The sequence below is a fragment of the Dendrobates tinctorius genome, unplaced genomic scaffold (genome assembly GCF_039654945.1).
Source record: "Dendrobates tinctorius isolate UK_male_01 unplaced genomic scaffold, ASM3965494v1 ptg000129l, whole genome shotgun sequence".
NCBI lineage: Eukaryota > Metazoa > Chordata > Amphibia > Anura > Dendrobatidae > Dendrobates > Dendrobates tinctorius.
The window spans coordinates 11,715,184-11,734,296 of record NW_027361797.1 but is presented as its reverse complement, the minus strand read 5'-3'; the positions used below and the strand labels follow the sequence as shown (position 1 = coordinate 11,734,296).

Genomic DNA, 19,113 nt, shown 5'->3' with positions numbered 1-19,113 from the left:
TTACAGCCAACTACTCCACCGGTGTCTGCTGCAGAACCATAAGTGTCCATACAACCTTGGGGACCGGGCCCCGGCCTTGCGCTGAGAATCTATAGGCAGGGTTCCTCTTCCAACCCACGTCTCCTCTCTGTTCTCTGAGGTCACTGAGCCAGCTGCAGCACTCCTTCCTCCATCCCTTCTTCCAGGGATCCTCACTCCTCTCCGAGTGACTTCCTTCTCCTACTCTCCTAGGGGACTGCTCTCGCAGACTGCCCCCGCAGACTCACCTCTGCAGACTGACCTGTAATTCTAAACCTTCCCAATCTTTTATATGGATCTAAACTCCACCCACCTCCCAACACATCCAGTGTTCCAAGCAGGGAACCACCAGAGGTGCTCTGCTACTCTCTAAGCACTGAGCCGCAATGTGGTTGTGCAGAACTACCCTGTTGTGTGGGGTGCGAGTGTTGGAGTGTGGAAAGGAGCTCCCAACTTACCCAGACGGTGGGGCACCACACCTTAGGAGAAGGTGCAGTACCTCTGTGGCGACTGAGCCTCAGGGACACCACAGTAGAAGGTTGTACTAGTCAAGGCGGGAGATCATGAGGGTGTGCACAAACATTTTTAAAGTTTCTTGGAATGTACAGATCCATGAAATGTGTTTGAGTTGTAGTGGGCCAGAGGAGGCAAGGACATGGACATGTAGCTTGAAAGAGAGAGCAGAGTGGAGGATCACCCTGAGGCCACAAAGATGCGGGACTATTTCTCCCGCTGTGCCGTCCCGGCATTACGCAAACACGTGTCCCACAACATTACCCGTGCCTTCCACAATGCTGTTACTTGGAAAGTCGACCTAACCACAAACACGTGGACAAGTACTTGTGGTCAGGGATGGTACATCTCACTGAGGGAACACTGGGTTTACACAGTGGAAGCCAGGACCCACTCTGACCTTGGTATGGTGCACGTCCTCCCAACCCCAAGTATTGCGGACCCTACGTAAATCTGGGTTGCCCCCACAGTCTACAGCTCCTGCACCACCTCCTCCTTCGCCTTCTCTTCAGCCTCCATCTCCAAAAGTAGTACATCACATGCTGGAAGCACTGGAGCACTGCCTCATCAAAGTGGCAACAGGCTGTGCTAAAGCTAATATGCTTAGGTGACAAACCGCACAACGATGAAGAGTTGTGGACAGTTCTGAAAGAGCAGGCAGATCTGTGGCTGACACCCCTGAACCCACAGCCAGAATTGGTTGTGTGTGACAATAGCTGGAACCTAGTGTCTGCTCTGTGGGGAGGCGACCCAGAGTCCGGTTGTCACAGTGACATCGCCTCCCTCTAATGGGTAAAGTCATGCTTGGAGGCAGAAAGGGACCCCTATGCCAGGTAATAGATTTAATCACAATTTCCTGCTGCAGGTCAGAAAAGGGAGATGTCTTATAAATTCTGGCCAGCAGAGGGGGTTGGTGAGTCAGATAGAGGTGAGCTGAGGGGGTTGTCATGGAAACGAAACCGCTGTGTGGAGAAATAATGACAGTTAAACGTGAGGACGTGAGGTAAAGAGATCTTTCTGGAAGATCCTGTCAGATGAAGACAGGGAGCTGATCTGTGAAGAGGGAAAGGACAAAAGCAGAGACTGAGAGACTCTAGGGAAGCTAAAATACTGCATATAGCAGACCCCTGAGTGAAGCGCTAATAAAGAGAAAAGGGACATCAGAGTCCTAGGCTGACAGGAGCTGTAAGTCCTGATAGCCGAATCTGAAAGTACAGGGGATTGTAAATTCCTGTGAACATTAATCACCTGAGGGCACAGCAGCGGATAAGGAGCCCGAGGCCGACGGTGAAGAGAACGGTACCCGTGGAATAGGCTCGCGCTGACAGCCGTACAGGTTAGTGAAACCATCATGAATAGAGGGTCGCAGCATAGTTTTATACAGCGGAGACCCACACACAAAGCACAGAAACGAAGGTCCTAAATCCCCACCGGGCAAGGTGGCTCCCCTGAATGCCTCCAGGCGAGCCGGACTCATTCCAAAACTTGTATGTGGTACTCCGGACTGCAACCTATTACCAGTAAAAGATAAAGAAACCGCACCTCTCTGTGTCTTTCTCTCATTTATCTGCACCCCAACGTTTACAGCCACTTTTACTATTTATTTAACATCTTTGCCCTGGGACTACAGCCCTACCTGTGGAGGGCTGCAACATCATAGCAGCGCCCAACATCCATCCCAGAGGAACAACACTGCAGCGCTGGTCACCTCTAACCAGAATACCACAGGTGGCGTCACGTATTTCACCATCTAATAACTTTATTTTCATTTTTACCAAGTAAATACCACACAACTTTCCCCTATTTTATTACTGGACGCCTCTGGGCCACAGACCGGTTCGCCGCCACCATGACACCGTCCCCATTGAAGTCAACGGGCCCGGTACAGAGTACCCCCAGGCCCCGCGGGGCGCTCCAGCACACCAACTGGTGTGTGATGTCCCCAGGCATTGGAACTCTACACTGCAGATGTTGGAAAGGATTTGTGAGCAGAAGAGGGCAGTTGGTGACTAGTCTACCAGCATCAACAAGGTTGTCGGTATTCAGTTCTGACTTCTATTTCTATACTATTTAAAAAATTCCCATATGAAAAAGCAGGCAGCAGAGGGCATAGTTTGCTGGCCAAGCAAGGAGTACAGGTGAGAGACATCTCCAATCCAGCAGAGGCAGTGGAACACTGACAAAGTTCGGGGAGAGTTTTCTCAGACCCTCCCATCGCCCTGGCGCGCGGGGGACTCTCACAAGGAGTGAACAGTTTGTGAAAATGCTGAGGGAGTAACTTGCTGACCATACCAACATCCTCTTTCATTCCTCTGTGCCTCACGGTCAAGGAGCGGACAGCGCCTCGCTCTCTGGCGGTCACTGGGCACATGGCGCCTCGCTAAATGGCAGGATCGCTTTTAGTGGCAGGAGCCAATGGGTGGGCCCCCCCTGCGTGGGCCCCCCCTGCTTGCTCCGGATCACAGCACTTGCAAAGTTGAAATACTTACCTCTCCCTGCTCCACCGCCATGACGTCTTCCGCGTGTCCTGACAGTGATATTCTGATCAGACAGCGCAATGACATCACGTCTGTACGCCCTCTGCCTAAACAGCCAAGTGCAGTGAGATGGAAGATGGGGACAATGAGGAGTCCAGACTAGTACAGGGATTCCCTAGCGAGGAGACTTATTTAATTGTTTTCAATGTTGGGACAGCAATTTTTGGGGAGCACTTTACGCTGGAGAATGATATATGGGGCCCACCATACACAGGAGCATTCCAAAGGTGGACATCAGACACTGGAGCAGCATTTACAGGGCCCATTATACACTAGAGCATTAGAAATGGGGCCCATTATATATGGAGCATTATTTGGTCCCATAAGACAGTGGAGCTTCATCCATGGGGACCAACATATACTGTAGCATTATGTGGAGCTCATCATATACTGTTTCAAACATTATATGGGATCAATGATTCTGTATGGAGAAATATATGGGCCTCATTACTCTGTATAGTGCACTATGCGGTGCCCATAATACTGTATGGAGTAATATACTGCCCGTTTTTGGAGCTATTGGAGAATTTAAAATCGATATCAGTCATGAGATTTAAAAAGTGAAGTATTTTTCATTGTACTATACCACTATTTCTCTGCCGTATCGGAGCATCATGAGTTGTGGTATGTGTTAAAGGGGCGCTCTTTGGCCCAGGGGCACATGAAAACATGGAGCCAGCCCTAACCCCCCACAACTTTAGCCAAATAGCCTCCAGTTTTCAGTGCGTAACTAGTATTATGAAATATATTAAGGTTGACAACATTCAGTAATAAAAATTGATGTTTTTGGCATTCAAATGGGCACTGTAGGAGTGTTTACTGTCCTCCACTCCCTGCCGACTTTGCTTCCCCATTGACTTGCATTGGGTTTCGTGTTTCAGTCGGCCTTCGACTTTTCACGATAATCGGCCGATTTCGTTCGACCCGACTTTTGAGAAAGTCGGGTTTCATGAAACCCGACTCAACCCGAAAAAAGGCAAAGTCGCTCATCTCTAATTAAGAGGAATAAAACTTGGATGGAAGTTATGATATCAAACCCAAATATAGATATTACACAAACATTTTATACTGTACCTGGAGTTTGATCCATATTAGTTGTGCTAGGGATCTTTGGGTCAAACATCCTTAATCTTCATGAGCTGAAAAGAAATACTTAGTTTTTAACCCAATACAAAAATGTAGTAGTAAAATGCTGAATTTGCATTTACAGTTTATGCAACATAATAGACAAATCAAGAAAGCAGAGACAGGTCTTTATTAGTGATGAGCGAGTATGCTCGTTGCTCGGGTGTTCTGAGTATTTGAGCGTGCTCGGAGATTTAGTTTGTGTTGCCGCAGCTGCATGATTTGTGGCTGCTAGACAGCCTGAATGCATTTGGGGATTGCCTGTTTGTTAGGGAATCCCCCCCACATGTATTCAGGCTGTCTAGCAGCCACAAATCATGCAGCTGCGGCAACACAAACTAAATCTCCAAGCATTCCCAAATACTCAGGGAAAACCCGAGCAAAGAGCACCCGCTCATCACTAGTCTTTATCTATCCACCTTGACCCCATGATCAAAAGGAGACAAACCAGATACATGTGCTGAAGACTAGATCTCTGAACCTATAAATACTTTGTAGGTATTGCAAACAGTAGCAGTATGGGTTTTGTTCAGCTTACATCTGTCAAAATGCCAATGTGGTTTAATTAAAGGGAATCAGTAAGGAGGAGGAGATATGGTGAGCAGCTGTCCCACCCCAACTCTTCAGCTGCTCACAATTAGAGTTGCGGCCAACATGGCTGAACAGCCGCTCTTCGTACTATGTGAACTAGAGCATTACTCCAGGTTTATATCAGAGGAAGTGCACCTTTGTGATACATTACGTATATTCCATTCTTAATAAAAATTCTATATAAACCAGTTCCAGGAAATGAAGTATTTCTCGCAGAAAATTATTGCAATCACACATTTATTTCCTTTGTGTGCACTGGAACACAAAAAAAAAGGCCAGCCGGACTTAATTTCTCACTAAACCCCAAAAATGGTCTAAACAAAATGGTTGGCATCCTCATCTTAATATTTGATTGTACACCTTTGGAATAAATAGCTGCAATCAATTGCTTCCTATAACCATCAACAAGTTTCTTACACTGCTCAACTGACATTTTGGATCACTCTTTTGCAAACTGACCCAGGTCTCATATTTGAAGGCCCTTCTCCAAACAACAATTTTAAATACCACTCCACATGTGTTCAGTAACTCCAAGACACCTTTGAGCCTTCACCATGTTTGACTGTAGGTACTGTGTTCTTTTTTTTTTGTTGGCCTCATTTAATTTACGGTAAAACAGTAGAATGTTCTTTATGAAAAAGTTCTATCTTGATCTCTGTTACAAGACGCATTTTCCAGAAACATTTTTGCTTACTCATGTAGATTTTAGAAAACTGCAGTCTAGCTTTATGCCTCTGTCAGAAGGAGTAATCCTGGATCTCCTGCCGCAGCGTTTCATTTCATTTAAATATCAGATAGTTTGCGCTGACACTGATGCACCCTGAGCCTGCAGGATAGCTTGAATTTCCTTCTAACTTGATAGGGGCTGCTTATACACCATTCTGCATTGCAACCAGTCAATTTTTCTCTGCCATGCAAGTCCAGGGAGATAAGCTACAGTGCAATGGCTTGTAAACTTCTTGATTATGTTGCACACTGTGAGCAAAGGAACATTAAGATCTCTGGAGATGGACAAACCTTGAGATTGTTGATATTTTAACAAAATTTTGTCCTGCCCATTTTTGGAGTTGTGCATGAAATTATGTCCAATTTGCCTTTTTTCACCAACATTTTTTGTGTTGTTCCAATACACACAACAGGAAGTAAACAATCATTTAATGGCAATATTTTTCTGGGAGAATTACTTATTTTTCTGAAACAATTTCAAGGGTGCCAACACTTTTGACCATGACAGTCCGTGAAAAATCAGAGATATGTGGACTGCCTCATAGACTATAATGGTTACCTGTAGCTGTGAAAACTACGGATAGAATTTGTACCTGTAACACTGACAGCTGCATGAGACTGTTGTCTGACTTACCAATAGGGGGAGTAACCATTTACAGTGCCTGGGGCAGCATGAATGCCAAATACGGCACTGATGACAATGTATAATAAAAATGATCTATTACACACACGTATCCAGCATCCGCCCACAAAACACTTTTTTAAATCATTATTTATTGAAATGCTTTAAAAGTAGTAGTTAAAACACAAAGTTAAACACTAAGTCTGAAAACGCATAGAAAAAAAGTGGTTTTCTTTTTTAACTACTTTTATTTTTAGTGCATATCATTAAATAAGTTTTGTGAGTGGATGCTAGGTATGATTTACATATCCCGAATTGCTTCAACTGGAACTGGACCCAAGATACTTCCGTGAACGGCACCCACTGTGAAAAACTACCCATTCTGGTGAGTTGATGTGAACTTTTGTTACTTGAATACATTTTTTTTTAAATACTTCCTGGAATGACAAATATTTTTTTTTAAGGCTGGTTTCACACTTGCGGTTTTTTTCGCGGTGTTTTAGCGCTAAAAAACGCATGCGTTTTTTTTTCCTATACTTTGCATGGGATGCGCTTATGTGCGCATACACATGCGTTTGTATGCGTTTTTCCACGCATGCGTTTTTTTGCGGTATGCGCTCGGGCGCACAAAATGCATCCTGTTGCATTTTTTGGGTGTCCGACTTGCCTCAAAAAAACGCATGCGCACGCAATGCGTTTTTTTACAGCAAGACACCCATTATAAGTCTATGGGTGCGCATATGTGCGCATTGGCATGCTTATGTATGCGTTTTTTTGCGCATGCGTTTTTTTTTTACCATTAGTTGGACAATGGAATTTAGGGGTTTGGGTTAGAGTTAGGGTTAGTTAAGGGGGTTTAGGGCTAGGGTTAGGGTTAGCTAGGGTTAGGGTTAGGGTTAGTATGGTTTGGTTAAGGGTTAGGGTCAGGGTTAGGGTTAGGGTTAGTATGGTTTGGTTAAGGGTTAGGGTCAGGGTCAGGGTCAGGGTTAGGGTCAGGGTTAGGGTTAGGGTCAGGGTTAGTAAAGTCATGGTTTGGGTTAGTGTGAGGGGCCACCTAATGTTGGAAAAAAACGCAAACGCGGTAAAAAAGCACTAAAAACACATACAAACGCATAAAAACGCTGCGTTTTTTTCATGCATGCTCATAAAAATGCTTGAAAAAAACGCAGCATTTGTATGCGTTTTTTCAATGCGTTTTTTTGCGGGAAAAACGCGCTGCAAAAAAAAGCAAGTGTGAAATTAGCCTTATACAGTAATATGCAGAATATTTTCTGTCTAATGCAATATTATGGGGACAATACACACATGAAACTCAGCATACCCACAAGATATATTGCGGATATGAGACATGCACCACAGGTCAATCTATGCTAGGTATCAAAATTTAAAAAAAAAGTCATCATGAGATTCTAGAAATCCCATCCACTTTGCTACAACTGTAAGGCCGGGGTCACACTGGCGAGGAATACGGTCGAGTGAGAGGCGCTAAAAGCACGCATTAGACACGGACAAATGATTCTCTATGGAGTCACTCGCACCAGGCGTATATTTCTCATCCGTATTCTACGCTCCGTGCCAATCGCAGCATGCTGCGATTGTCAGCGTACTACGGCCGTAGTACGCCAATGCAAGTCTATGGGTGTGCAAAAAATACTGATTACACACGGACCAGACGTGTGACCTGCGAGCAATACGCAGGTCTTTTGGCTGGTGACGGGAAATGGGCCAATCCATCATCAGGAAGCCTAGACATGCAAATGACCTCAAAAAGCGCTCCAGACATCCCGGAAGTACGCCTCCACGGAGTACAGCAGCAGCATGGAGTCCACTTACATAAATGTGGAGATGCTCATTGTCCTGGTGCAGGAGCGTCCCAAAATCTGGGACCAACGCGATGCCAATTATGCAAACCGGGCAAGAAAGGAGGCGTCATGGTCGGCGCATCTGTCGCCAGATGTACCATGACTTTGGTGACCGACCACGTGAGGAGCAGCATAAAATTCATAAGTACAAGGCAAAACATGAGTAACCTTAGCGCACAACAAAAAAGGAATATAGAATCAGCACCCCCCCCTCCTGTGCATGTACTTTTTGCCTCATGAGGCCGTTAGATTTGGATGTGACACGTGGATTCACACAGCCATAATTTGGGGTTAGGCCACAAGCTCCTCATCCTCCTAGACAAACCAATTATTAAGTGTAGCTAAAGAGACCCTGTGTATCTGCCCAATTAGATATGCCACCATGGGTAGAAAGCACACCCCAGAAGGCCCCATGCCTAGACTACTGGTAGCAAATGTGACCTATCAAATATGTGAATTTGACAATATTTCCTGTCACATTGCAGTGGAAGATGTGATGAAACGCTGGCGAAGCATCCGGGACCAATACCTCCGGGAACGCCAGCAGTGGTCCAGGAGTGGGGATGCGGGATACGTCAAAAGGAAATATATTTATTACGACCGACTCTCCTTCCTCGCCCCAATTCTGGATCTGAGACTGTAAGTAGATACCTCACACCACATTACACAAATACTTTACAGGGCCAAAAATATTGATGTATTTTTGCCTCTGTTCTATTTCATAACAGAACTCAATCCAACCTTACGGATCGAGGAACGGCCTCAGAGGCAGAGCCCATAATTGATCCTGTAGGGGATGAGGTGGCTGGCCCATCTTCTCCCCCTACAAGAAGGATGGCAGAAGATGAGGCATCACAGGAGAACCCATTGGCTGCCCAACACACAACACCACCAGGACGGTCTGCTGCTGCCCCATCACCCATCCTGGAAGAGCCCGGCAACTTGAGCAGCAGCCCAACTGGCCATATCAGGGGATCCCCACAGGCTGCTGTTACATCCCGGCGAACACGAAGAAGGCGCCAGGTCACTGTTCAAGAGAGCAGGACCAATGTGGACACAGGGGTGCTAAATTATTTATCAAGAGTAACTACAGATGATGGGGAGGCCTACTCACGTAGCCTCACCCTTTATCGCCGTGCCCTTACCCGTGAGGTCAGGCTCCGTATTAGGTGATGTTTTCAGATCCTGCTTGATGCAAGCACCCCCCCCAATACCCCATATGAACTTTTCGAATATCTGGAGAGGTGGCAGCTTTCCCCCAGAAATCTAATGCGCATGAGACCATCCACACAGATGCTTGCTCAAGCAGGGTCCGAACATCCTCTAATACGTGGGCCTACACCTCACCCCTTCCTCCCACTACCCAACCTTCTATTCAGCAGCCACAAATGTCAGCCTCTAGCAAACCCCACCAATATGGCCACTTGTACCCACCCAGTGTTGGAGACTGCTCCCAACCTGGTTGGGGACGATATGGCTATCTTGGTGGGTATGAGCCACGTGCCTACCACAGCCAACAAGATGCCCCTCCCAATCATTACTCTGGCCAGTATCCCCAACAGTCCCAGGAGGCAGGACAATTCCCACATCATGGGCAACAGTATGGCCCCACACAGGGCGATGTTGGCCACAGTGTGCAGCAGCACCCACAGGCTGCTCTTCCACGTTCCCCTTCCCCAACCTATGAGGATTTATAAGTCTGATGGCCGTAGATGTCCAGTGCGGTTTCACTGGTGCTCCAAATACAAAGGAAAAAACAGGTGTTCTCTATCACCAAACTTTGCTACAAAATTTAACATTCTAATTTTTTAACAATGTTTTCCAATCATATTAAGAATCCATCATGACAGGCAAGGCTACCTCACGCCTTTCAGACAGATATTACATGTGTGTACAAAAGAGAATATTTAAACGCGCTATACTGTAAAGTCAAAGGATGAAAATACACTACTCACTTGCTAATGCCTAGGAAAGGCGTGCTGGCCTTAGTGAAGTAGTCACCTTTTTTGCTAGCAATCTATTGTAACAAATCAAGGCGACCAGCCTTCAGAATATCACGCTCTCTCTATGTCTTAACAAGTGAGTTTTGTTTTTTCATCCTTTCCAGTATAGCATGGTTAAATATTCTCTGTTCTACAGACAGGTAATATCTGTCTGAAAGCCGTGAGGTAGCCTTGCCTGTCATGGTGGAATATTTCTATGATTGGAAAAAATTTTGTTGATGGAGCTCACCTATTTTTTTCCTTTGTAGTTAAGTATTCTCATGCAGCAATGTTGTTATTGCCTAATGTTTTTTTGGGTTATGTTATATAATGTTACTTTTCAAAAAAGTTTAAGAAGGCAAAAAGGGCAATTTTGCCCATTGCCAAAATATTCATATGGCAATATTATGTTTGCCTTTAAGAAACAAAACAAAAAAAAAAGGCAAAACTAAAAATTTGTCTACTATAGTTAACGTCTCTGTGTGATTTCTCAAAAACCCTGTCAACATACTAACATACACTAACCAATGCAATGAAACAGTCATAGAATCATAAGGGGTTGAGTAATATATATTTAGACACACTTAAAGAAACAAATTATAACATAGACACAGCATGCTCTTGCCAAGAAGTTGCCCCCTCAGGTGAGATAAAGTAATTAGTGAAAATATCACGCACTTTGAGGCCAGAGAGCGGTCTACGTTGAGGGTTCATAGGTGGTCTCACCCTGCGCACATTGTCTGGCCTACGCACAACACCAGCAGAGGAGGAACAATCATGTATCCTGGTGAAGTTATGAAGAACAACACAGGCTTTCACAATTTCATTCACATTTTGTTCACTCAACTGAATGGCAGACTGGAGTACCCGCCATTTGGCACAAAGAATCCCAAAGGAACACTCCACCAGTCGCCTAGCACGTGATAGGCGCAAGTTAAAAATTCTGCGCCTGTGGTCAAGGTTGCGCCGGGGATATGGCCTCATGACATTGCGCGATAACTGAAAGGCCTCATCTGCCACAAGGACATAAGGGACTGATTCTTCAGGGGAGCCTGGTAGCTGGCGTGGTGGTGGTAGATCCAACTGGTTGGTGCGTAGCCGCCGAGCCATTATGGAAGTATTGAAGACTCTAGAGTCTCCCGTCCTTCCATAGGCCCCAATGTCAACAATTATAAACTTGTATTGAGGGTCTACCAGAGCCAACAATACAACAGAAAAGTATTGTTTATAATTGATGAATTGGGAGCCAGAGTTCGGCGGCTTACGCACCCGGATATGTTTGCCATCCAGGGCCCCAATACAATTTGGAAACTGGCCGTCCTCCTCAAAGTCCCTTGATATCCTCAACCAGTCTTCCATCCTGGGCTCGTGCATGACCACTTGATGGAGTCTTGTCCAGATTTCTGTATATGTAGACCTCACTATGCCTGAAATGGTTGATCTTCCAATGAGAAACTCATGGTGGAGGGCGGCATAAGACAGGCCAGTGGACAGGAAGCTGTAGAACAACAGAAATTGATAATTTTAGAATGCATAAAGTCCAAAAACATCAGTTACATGCCCACCAAACTTGGTAGGAATTGAGATAGAATAACACACACATATTTGGTTGCACAATGACTAAGTGATATGCAGTACATATTAGACATAACATTCTGTTGTGTAAGTTGAACCATACTTGGAGTAAGATGAGGGCATTAAACTTAGTCCAAGAAGGCAAAAAAACATACTTTAGCCCACACATTATGAACATAGAGAATGTGGTTGTGTAGTACATACCGTATTGTGAGTAGAAGTCGCTCCTCTGCAGATATAGCTTTGCGCATCCTTGTGTCCTGAAAGGTTATCCCAGGGCGCACTGTCTCCAAGAGTCGATCAAATGTGGAAATGCTCATGCGACAGTATTGGTAAAATTTCACTGGATGCTCCCGCAGAGAAGAATAGAGGCGGTGAAAATGACCTCTTGTGAGTCGTTGCCTCAAAAGTGGATGGACCCACATGCGTCTCCTCCTCCGCGGATCCACTATCACTGGGTATGGTTGCCCAAAGCGCCGTGACAAAAGCCAGTTGAAGAGAACCTGCTCAGTTGTATTGAATCTCAGACCCTCTGCCATGTTGCACAAAGAACACCAACACACCTCGTGAAAGCAAGGTCACAAATGGACAGAATGGAGGCAGCCACCTGTTTCTGAGTGTATAAATAGGGTGCAGGCTAATGATTTAAATTGTTAGCAGGCCTCAAAACCGTTAAATGTCCATTTTGCAAGGCTGCGAGAAAATCTCGCCATACGGATTGCATACGGATGCCATACGGATTACATACGGATGCAGACATGCGCAAAATACGCGACCGCACCTTGCTTACAGATGACCTACGGAGCACTATTTAGGGGACATTCATCCGTATTACGCCTGTAATCTACGGACCGTATTTTGAGCAGGTTAGTGTGACCCCGGCCTAAGACTCTGCATATGCAGTGCTAAAATACACCAGGAGCTCATCGTTGGAATGTAGCCATACATTGCATTTTTTTTGCAGTGCAAAACTATGCAGTGTCTAAAGCTTAAAAAAAAGGGAACTTACCCTAAACGGGTGCGTTGAAATGCCACTCAAAATAAATTAAGGGCAGCACTCATGAAAAAGAGTAGGGCGCCAATACCCAAGAGCCTCCTCATTCTCCTTTTACTGACTGCTTATAAACTCTTAGTTACTCACCGATTAATGGTATTTTTCAGAGTCCATGACAGCACCACCTGAGAGAGGGGATCTTCCCTTCAGGAACAGGAAATCCTACAGATACATAAGGGCGGCACCTCTCCCACACATCAGTTGGTTTACAGAGCACAAGAGGACCACCAAGGTTAATGGCATGTACATTTATGTACAATACTCTTGGGGGTCCACCGTGCAGAGGTGTTAACTGATGCTCGGTAATGGCGGACGTGATATGGCGGTATAATAAAGGAACAGATGGGGTTAACCTCACCCAATGTGTGCAGAGGCGGACTGTTATCTCTCAGAGCCACACAACCGCCAAATAAATGCCGTAGCCTGTTATTGCTCACAGAGCTCGGCAGTGTGAGCGCTAGCGTATGGTCACAGAACTCAGCCCTTAGACCGCAGGACTGAAATCCCTCTAGACCACTAGCGCTCGGCGCCACGACTGCGATGCCAGCAAGGGTTAAATAAATAATGCGTGCAAGTGTGCACAGCGCCGCTCAGGTGGACGCCACTAATCACCCTGGGTTGGGCCAGATAAGCGCACAGGTTGCGCAAGGCGTTGCACCAGAGTGGCTGTCACTTGCCCTGCAGTGGGCGACACCATCGGACACTAGTGTGCAGACGGATGGTATGCACTGTGGCATATAGACTAGCCACTGACAGGCGCTGACTCAGACTCTAAATCCTACAAATATATGTATCAAAGGGAAGGGGTTTCATAATGAGTCAGTCACCAGATACATGCATCCATCATCATACACTCCATAACTATTTGAGTATATACTAGTGCATGGCTGAGCAGTCATGCGACTTTTTTATAGCAGCGTCCTTCCGGGACCTTCCTGACCTTTCTGATGGTCCAATCCGAGCTGGAGAAGGACCTGAGCATGTGACCTCCGATCTCCAATGAGAGGTCATCCCACGGGCATGCTCAGTGTACTGAAAGGAGGACTTTTTTCCTGGAGTAGCTCGCTGCTGGCCAGCATGTGTTGCTATAGCTGTACCAGAGGTGGCATCAGCAACCAAACCCACAGAGCTGGTCCGAGCAGAGCGCCTGGATCGACGAGTCTGCTGAGCAGCCTCCTCTGCGGCCGGAGAGGAAAGGGAGACTGCTGAATGTAAGGCTCGGGACTCCTGCTGTGCAGTGACAGGAACCCGACGCCTAACAACTCTACTTAACTATTACCAGTGTACATATAAGAGGAAGAAGTGCACACCCAAACTAAAATAAAAGGGAGGGAATCTATGGCTGCTCTCACGGACTCCGAAAAATACTGTTAACCGGTGATTAAGACTTTATTCGATCGTCCATGACAGCACCACCTGAGAGAATTACAGAGAGTAATAACTACTTAGGGAGGGACTACAGCCTGCAGAACCCTTACACCAAAGGAGAGGTCTGAGGAAGCATTCAAGTCTAGCCTATAATGGTTGTAAAAGGTGCTTGGAGAGGACCAGGTAGCTGCCTTACATATTTGGTTGATCGAGACTTCCGATCTCTCTGCCCACGAGGTTGCCATGGCTCTGGTGGAATGCACCTTCAGCTTGCCATGTGCTGACCTACCCTTCGAAGTGTATGCTAATGAAATGGCCTCCCTAATCCACCTAGCTAGTGAGCTTTTTGATGTCCTAAGGCCCTTCCTAGTGCCCTGATAGGAAATAAGCAAGACATTATCTTTTTTCCAGGGATCCGTAACTGCCAGGTATTCCAGGAGACATCTCCTAACGCCTAGGGTGTGTAGTTTCCTTTCCTTTCATTGACTAGATTAGGGAGGTAGGGTGGAAGGACTATTTCCTGTGTTCTGTGGAAACTGGAAGCTACCTTAGGCAAGAATGCTTGAACAGGTGTAAGTATTACCCTATCATCCCTGAATTGTATGTAAATGTGACACCCCAGAGTCCGGTTGTCACAGTGACATTACCTCCCTCTAATGGGTAAAGCCATGCTTGGAGGCTGAAAGGGACCCCCATGCCAGGCAGCATAGATTTAATCACAATTTCCTGCTGCAGGTCGGAAAAGGGAGATGCCTTATAAATTCTGGCCAGCAGAGGGGGTAGGTGAGTCAGCTAGAAGTCAGCTGAGGGGGTTGTCATGGAAACGAAGCAACTGTGAGCTGTGAGGAGAAATGATAATGACAGTTAAATGTGAGGACGTGAGGTAAAAGATCTTCTGGAAGATCTTGTCAGTTCAAGACAGGGAGCTGATCTGTGAAGAAGGAAAAGGACATGAGCAGAGATAAGAGGCTCTGGGAAAGCTAAAATACTGCATATAGCAGACCCCTGAGCGAAGCGCTAATAGGGAGAAAAGGGAAATCAGAGTCCTGGGCGGACAGGAGCTGTATGTCCTGCCGCCGAATCTGAAAGTACAGGGAATTGTAAATTCCTGTGGGAGATTGAACAACTGAGGGCACGTCAGCGGATAAGGAGCCCGGGGCTGATGGTGAAAAGGACGGTACCTGTGCAATAGGTTCACGCTGACAGCCGTACAGGTTAGTGAAACCATCACGAATAGAGGGTCGCAGCATAGTTATATACAGCGGAGACCCACACACATAGCACAGAAAGGAAGGTCCTAAATCCCCACCTGGCAAGGTGGATCCCCTGAATGCCTCCAGGAGAGCTGGACTCATTCCATCACCTGTATGTGGTACTCCAGACTGCAACCTATTACCAGTAAAAGGTAAAGAAACTGCACCTCTCTGTCTCTCATTTATCTGCACCCCAACGTTTACAGCCATTTTTACTATTTATTTAACATCTTTGCCCTGGGACTACAGCCCTACCTGTGGAGGGCTACAACATCATAGCTGTGCCCAACATCAATCCCTGAGAAGCAACACCGCAGCGCTGGTCACCTCTGACTAGAATACCACAGGTGGCGTCACGTATTTCACCATCTAATAGCTTTATTTTCATTTTTACCACATAAATACCACACAACTTTCCCCTATTTTATTACTGGATGCCTCTGGGCCACGGACCGGGTCGCCGCCGCCGTGATACCATCCCCCATGGAAGTCGACGGGCCCGGTACCGAGTACCCCCAGGCCCCGCAGGGCGCTCCATAAGGAGGAAGTCTAGACAACACCTGGATATCACTTACTCTATGGGCTGATGTCAGTGCTACCAGAAAGGCTGCTTTAAGGGACAGATTTTTTTTATAGAGGCTGATGAAATAGGTTCAAACGGGGCCTCTGTCAGGGCCATGAGGACTAGGTTTAGATCCCATGGCATAAACCTATCTTTCACTACCGGTCTGGACCTGCCTGCTGCTTTAATAAATCTACTGATCCAGTAGTTACTGGCGATGTTGCAGTTAAAAAGGGCCCCTAAGGCTGACACTTGTACTTTAAGGGTACTGGTGGAAAGCCCCATGTCCAGACCTCTTTGTAAGAACTCTAGGATCTGCGCTATCAGTGTGGACTGTCCAGCTACTACCCCTGAGTTCTGAAGGAATCTTTTCCAGATCCTAACGTAGATTTTGGTTATGATCGGCTTTCTGCTCTTAAGCAGGGTGTTAATCAAGGCTGGGGAGAAACCTCTTTCAGCAGTGACCGTTCAAAATCTACGCCATCAGATGTAGGCCAGCCACCTGAGGATGGTAAACTGGGCCCTGGGATAGGAGATCCGGGATGTCTGGTAGGACAAATGGATCGGACACAGACATGGTCCTGAGGCATGAGAATCATGCCCTCCTGGGCCAAAACGGGGCGATCACTATAATCTTCGCCATGTCCTTCCTGATTTTTCTCATCACCAGGGATAGTAGAGACAGGGGAGGGAAGGCATATGCTAGCCTGAAGTCTCACTTTAATCAGAAGGGCATCTACTGCCAGAGGGAATCTGCTGCCAGAGGGCCTTCTCTGGGATTTAGAGAGCAAAACTGAGGCACCTTCCTGTTCTCTCTGGTGGCGAAAAGGTCCACTTCTGGCTGCCCCCATTTTTGTACGATCAGGTTGAAGATGGAGGTTTTTAAGGACAATTCCCCTTGTTTCAGCAGGTTGCAGCTTAAGAAGTCCGCCGTGGTGTTTCCTCTTCTTTTTATATGCTGAGCTGTTAAAGACAGAAAATGCTGCTCTGCCAGTTGGAAAAGCTGCTCTGCTACATTCATCAGGGGTCTGGAACGAGTCCCAACTTGGTGGTTGATATAAGCCACGGTGACCTGATTGTCGGAGAATATTCGAACATGATGACCCTGTAGATACACAAGGAGGCTTTTAACTGCCTGCTCTATTGCTGTTAGCTCTTTCAGGTTAGAGGACATTTCTACCTGATGATGCTCCCATAGACCATGGACTAAAGGTCCCGCTACATTTAGCGATGCACCAGCGATCCCGACAACGATACGACCCGGTCAGGATCACTGGTGCATCGCTAAATGGTCGCTAGTGAGCTGCCAAACAGGCAGATCTCACCAGCGACGTTCGGCTTTCGTTACTTACCTGTCAGAAGGCAGCGATGATGACGTCTTCCACCTGCGTCCATGCGTCGCTCGTCGGCACCAGCAGGACTCCAGCGAGAAGAAAACGGCCCAGGACGTTCTCGCGCGATCAGCGATATCCAGCGGGGAGGGCCGGTCGGAGGTAAGAGTCACATGTAGCGAGATCGCTAGCAATATCGCTGTTGCGTCACAAAATCGGTGACGCTTTAGCGATATCGCTAGCGATATTGCTATGTGTAAAAGGCCCTTAAGACCTCCCCCATGTGGGCCCCCCAACCGGTAGGGCTTGCGTCCGTGGTGACCACACGGGTTATATTATATTCCCAGGGCACCCCCCTGGCTAGATTGTTTTCCTCTAGCCACCAACCAAAGGATTTTATAGTATGTTGGGACAAAGTCAACTGGCCTTCTATGTAACCCCCCAGGATTTTTTGATGAAGCAAAACCTCGCCCTGTAGTACCATTGCATGAAACTGGGCCCACCGGACCGCAGGGATGCAGGATGAGAGAGAACCTAGGAGAGACATGACTTTCCTGAGGGACATTATGGGGTTATCGGAGGCGTTCAGGACCTGATGACTTAGGCGAATGAATTTTTCGGGTGGCAGATGACACTCCTGATTCTGCGAATCTAGCATTAGGCCCAAGAACTGTTGCATTTTCATGGGCTGTAATCGGGATTTTTTAATGTTTACTAGCCACCCTAACTGTTCCAGGGCCACCTTTGCTTTTTGCAATTGATCCAGAAAATGGTCTGCTGTTTTGCCTATAATAAGGACGTCATCCAGGTAGGGGACCACTAGGATATCTGCTTCGCGCAGATGGGCCATAACCTCAGCTATGACCTTAGTGAACACTCGGGGGGCGACATACTGGAAATGCTGTACCAACCCCACTAAATGAACCGCCACTCTAAGGAAACGCTGATGAGACGCATGGATGGGTATATGGTAGTAGGCGCCCTTTAAATCCAACACCACCATAAAGCAGTTTTCAAACAGTAATTTTCTTGTGGCATTGATTGTTTCCATTTTAAATGGGCGAATGACCAGGAATTTATTGAGTGCCTTCAGATTGATAATGGTCCTGTAAGAGCCATCCGGCTTACGGACCAGGAATAAAGGGGAGTAGAAGTCTTTGCCTTTTTCCGCCTCCGGTACCTCTGTCAGGACCTTTTTATAGCATAGGTCATGGATTTCGGTTTCTAAGGCAGCTTGTTCCGATAGGGAAGACCTGAGAGGGGTGATCTTAAAACTGTTCCGGGGGATACAGGAGAATTCTAGCCATAGACCTGAGGCTACCAACCCCAGGATCCAGCTACTGTTTGAAATCAGTGACCAGGCCGGGTAAAAGGCAGATAGTCTACCTCCCACCGGAGCACTAGTCATTGGGGAGGCTTCTTGGACTCATGGGATGATCCTTCCTGGCGTCCCTCTCCAAACATAAACCCGGTACCTTTCTTCCTCTTATCTTCCCATTTGCCTCGATCTCTGGACGGCCTTCTACGGAAAAATCTCTTCCTAGTGATGGGACGTCTATAGGAAGGGGTTGGCAGGGAAGGGAATTTCTTGTTATCGTCCCCGGCCCTTTCTCCAAAAGTTCATCTAGAACTGGACCGAAGAGATATTCTCCCTCACATGGGATGGAGCAAAGACAGGATCTGGCCTGGATATCTCCGGGCCAGCACTTCAGCCATATAGCCCTTTGGGCTGCATGTGATAGACCTGTGGCTTTGGCCGCCATCCTTGCCGAATCTGCCGAAGCATCTGCTAAAAAAGGCTGCAGCATTCTGAATTGTAGGAAGGGTCTTCAGGATGGACTCTCTTGAGGCTCCGTCTTCTAACTGTGACTCAAGCTGGTCCAGCTAGACCATCATAGATCTGGCTGTGCAAGTAGCCGCTACCGCCGGCCTTAGGGCACCAGCTGACATTTCCCATGTCTCTTTCAGAAAGGAATCTGCCTTTTTGTCCAGTG

At 46.8% G+C, this 19,113-nt stretch overlaps 1 protein-coding gene across 7 annotated transcripts in view; it reads right to left on the bottom strand.

The window, feature by feature from the left end:
• Positions 1-19,113, bottom strand: part of LOC141047636 (lipopolysaccharide-induced tumor necrosis factor-alpha factor homolog) — a 156,969-nt gene that overhangs the window by 29,460 nt on the left and 108,396 nt on the right. For all 7 annotated transcript variants that reach the window (XM_073542829.1, XM_073542825.1, XM_073542822.1 and 4 more), the window contains exon 2: positions 4,143-4,207. In XM_073542829.1, the coding sequence (XP_073398930.1) occupies positions 4,143-4,191 (49 nt within the window). In that variant the 5' untranslated portion in view covers positions 4,192-4,207. The remainder of the gene's footprint in view (positions 1-4,142; positions 4,208-19,113) is intronic.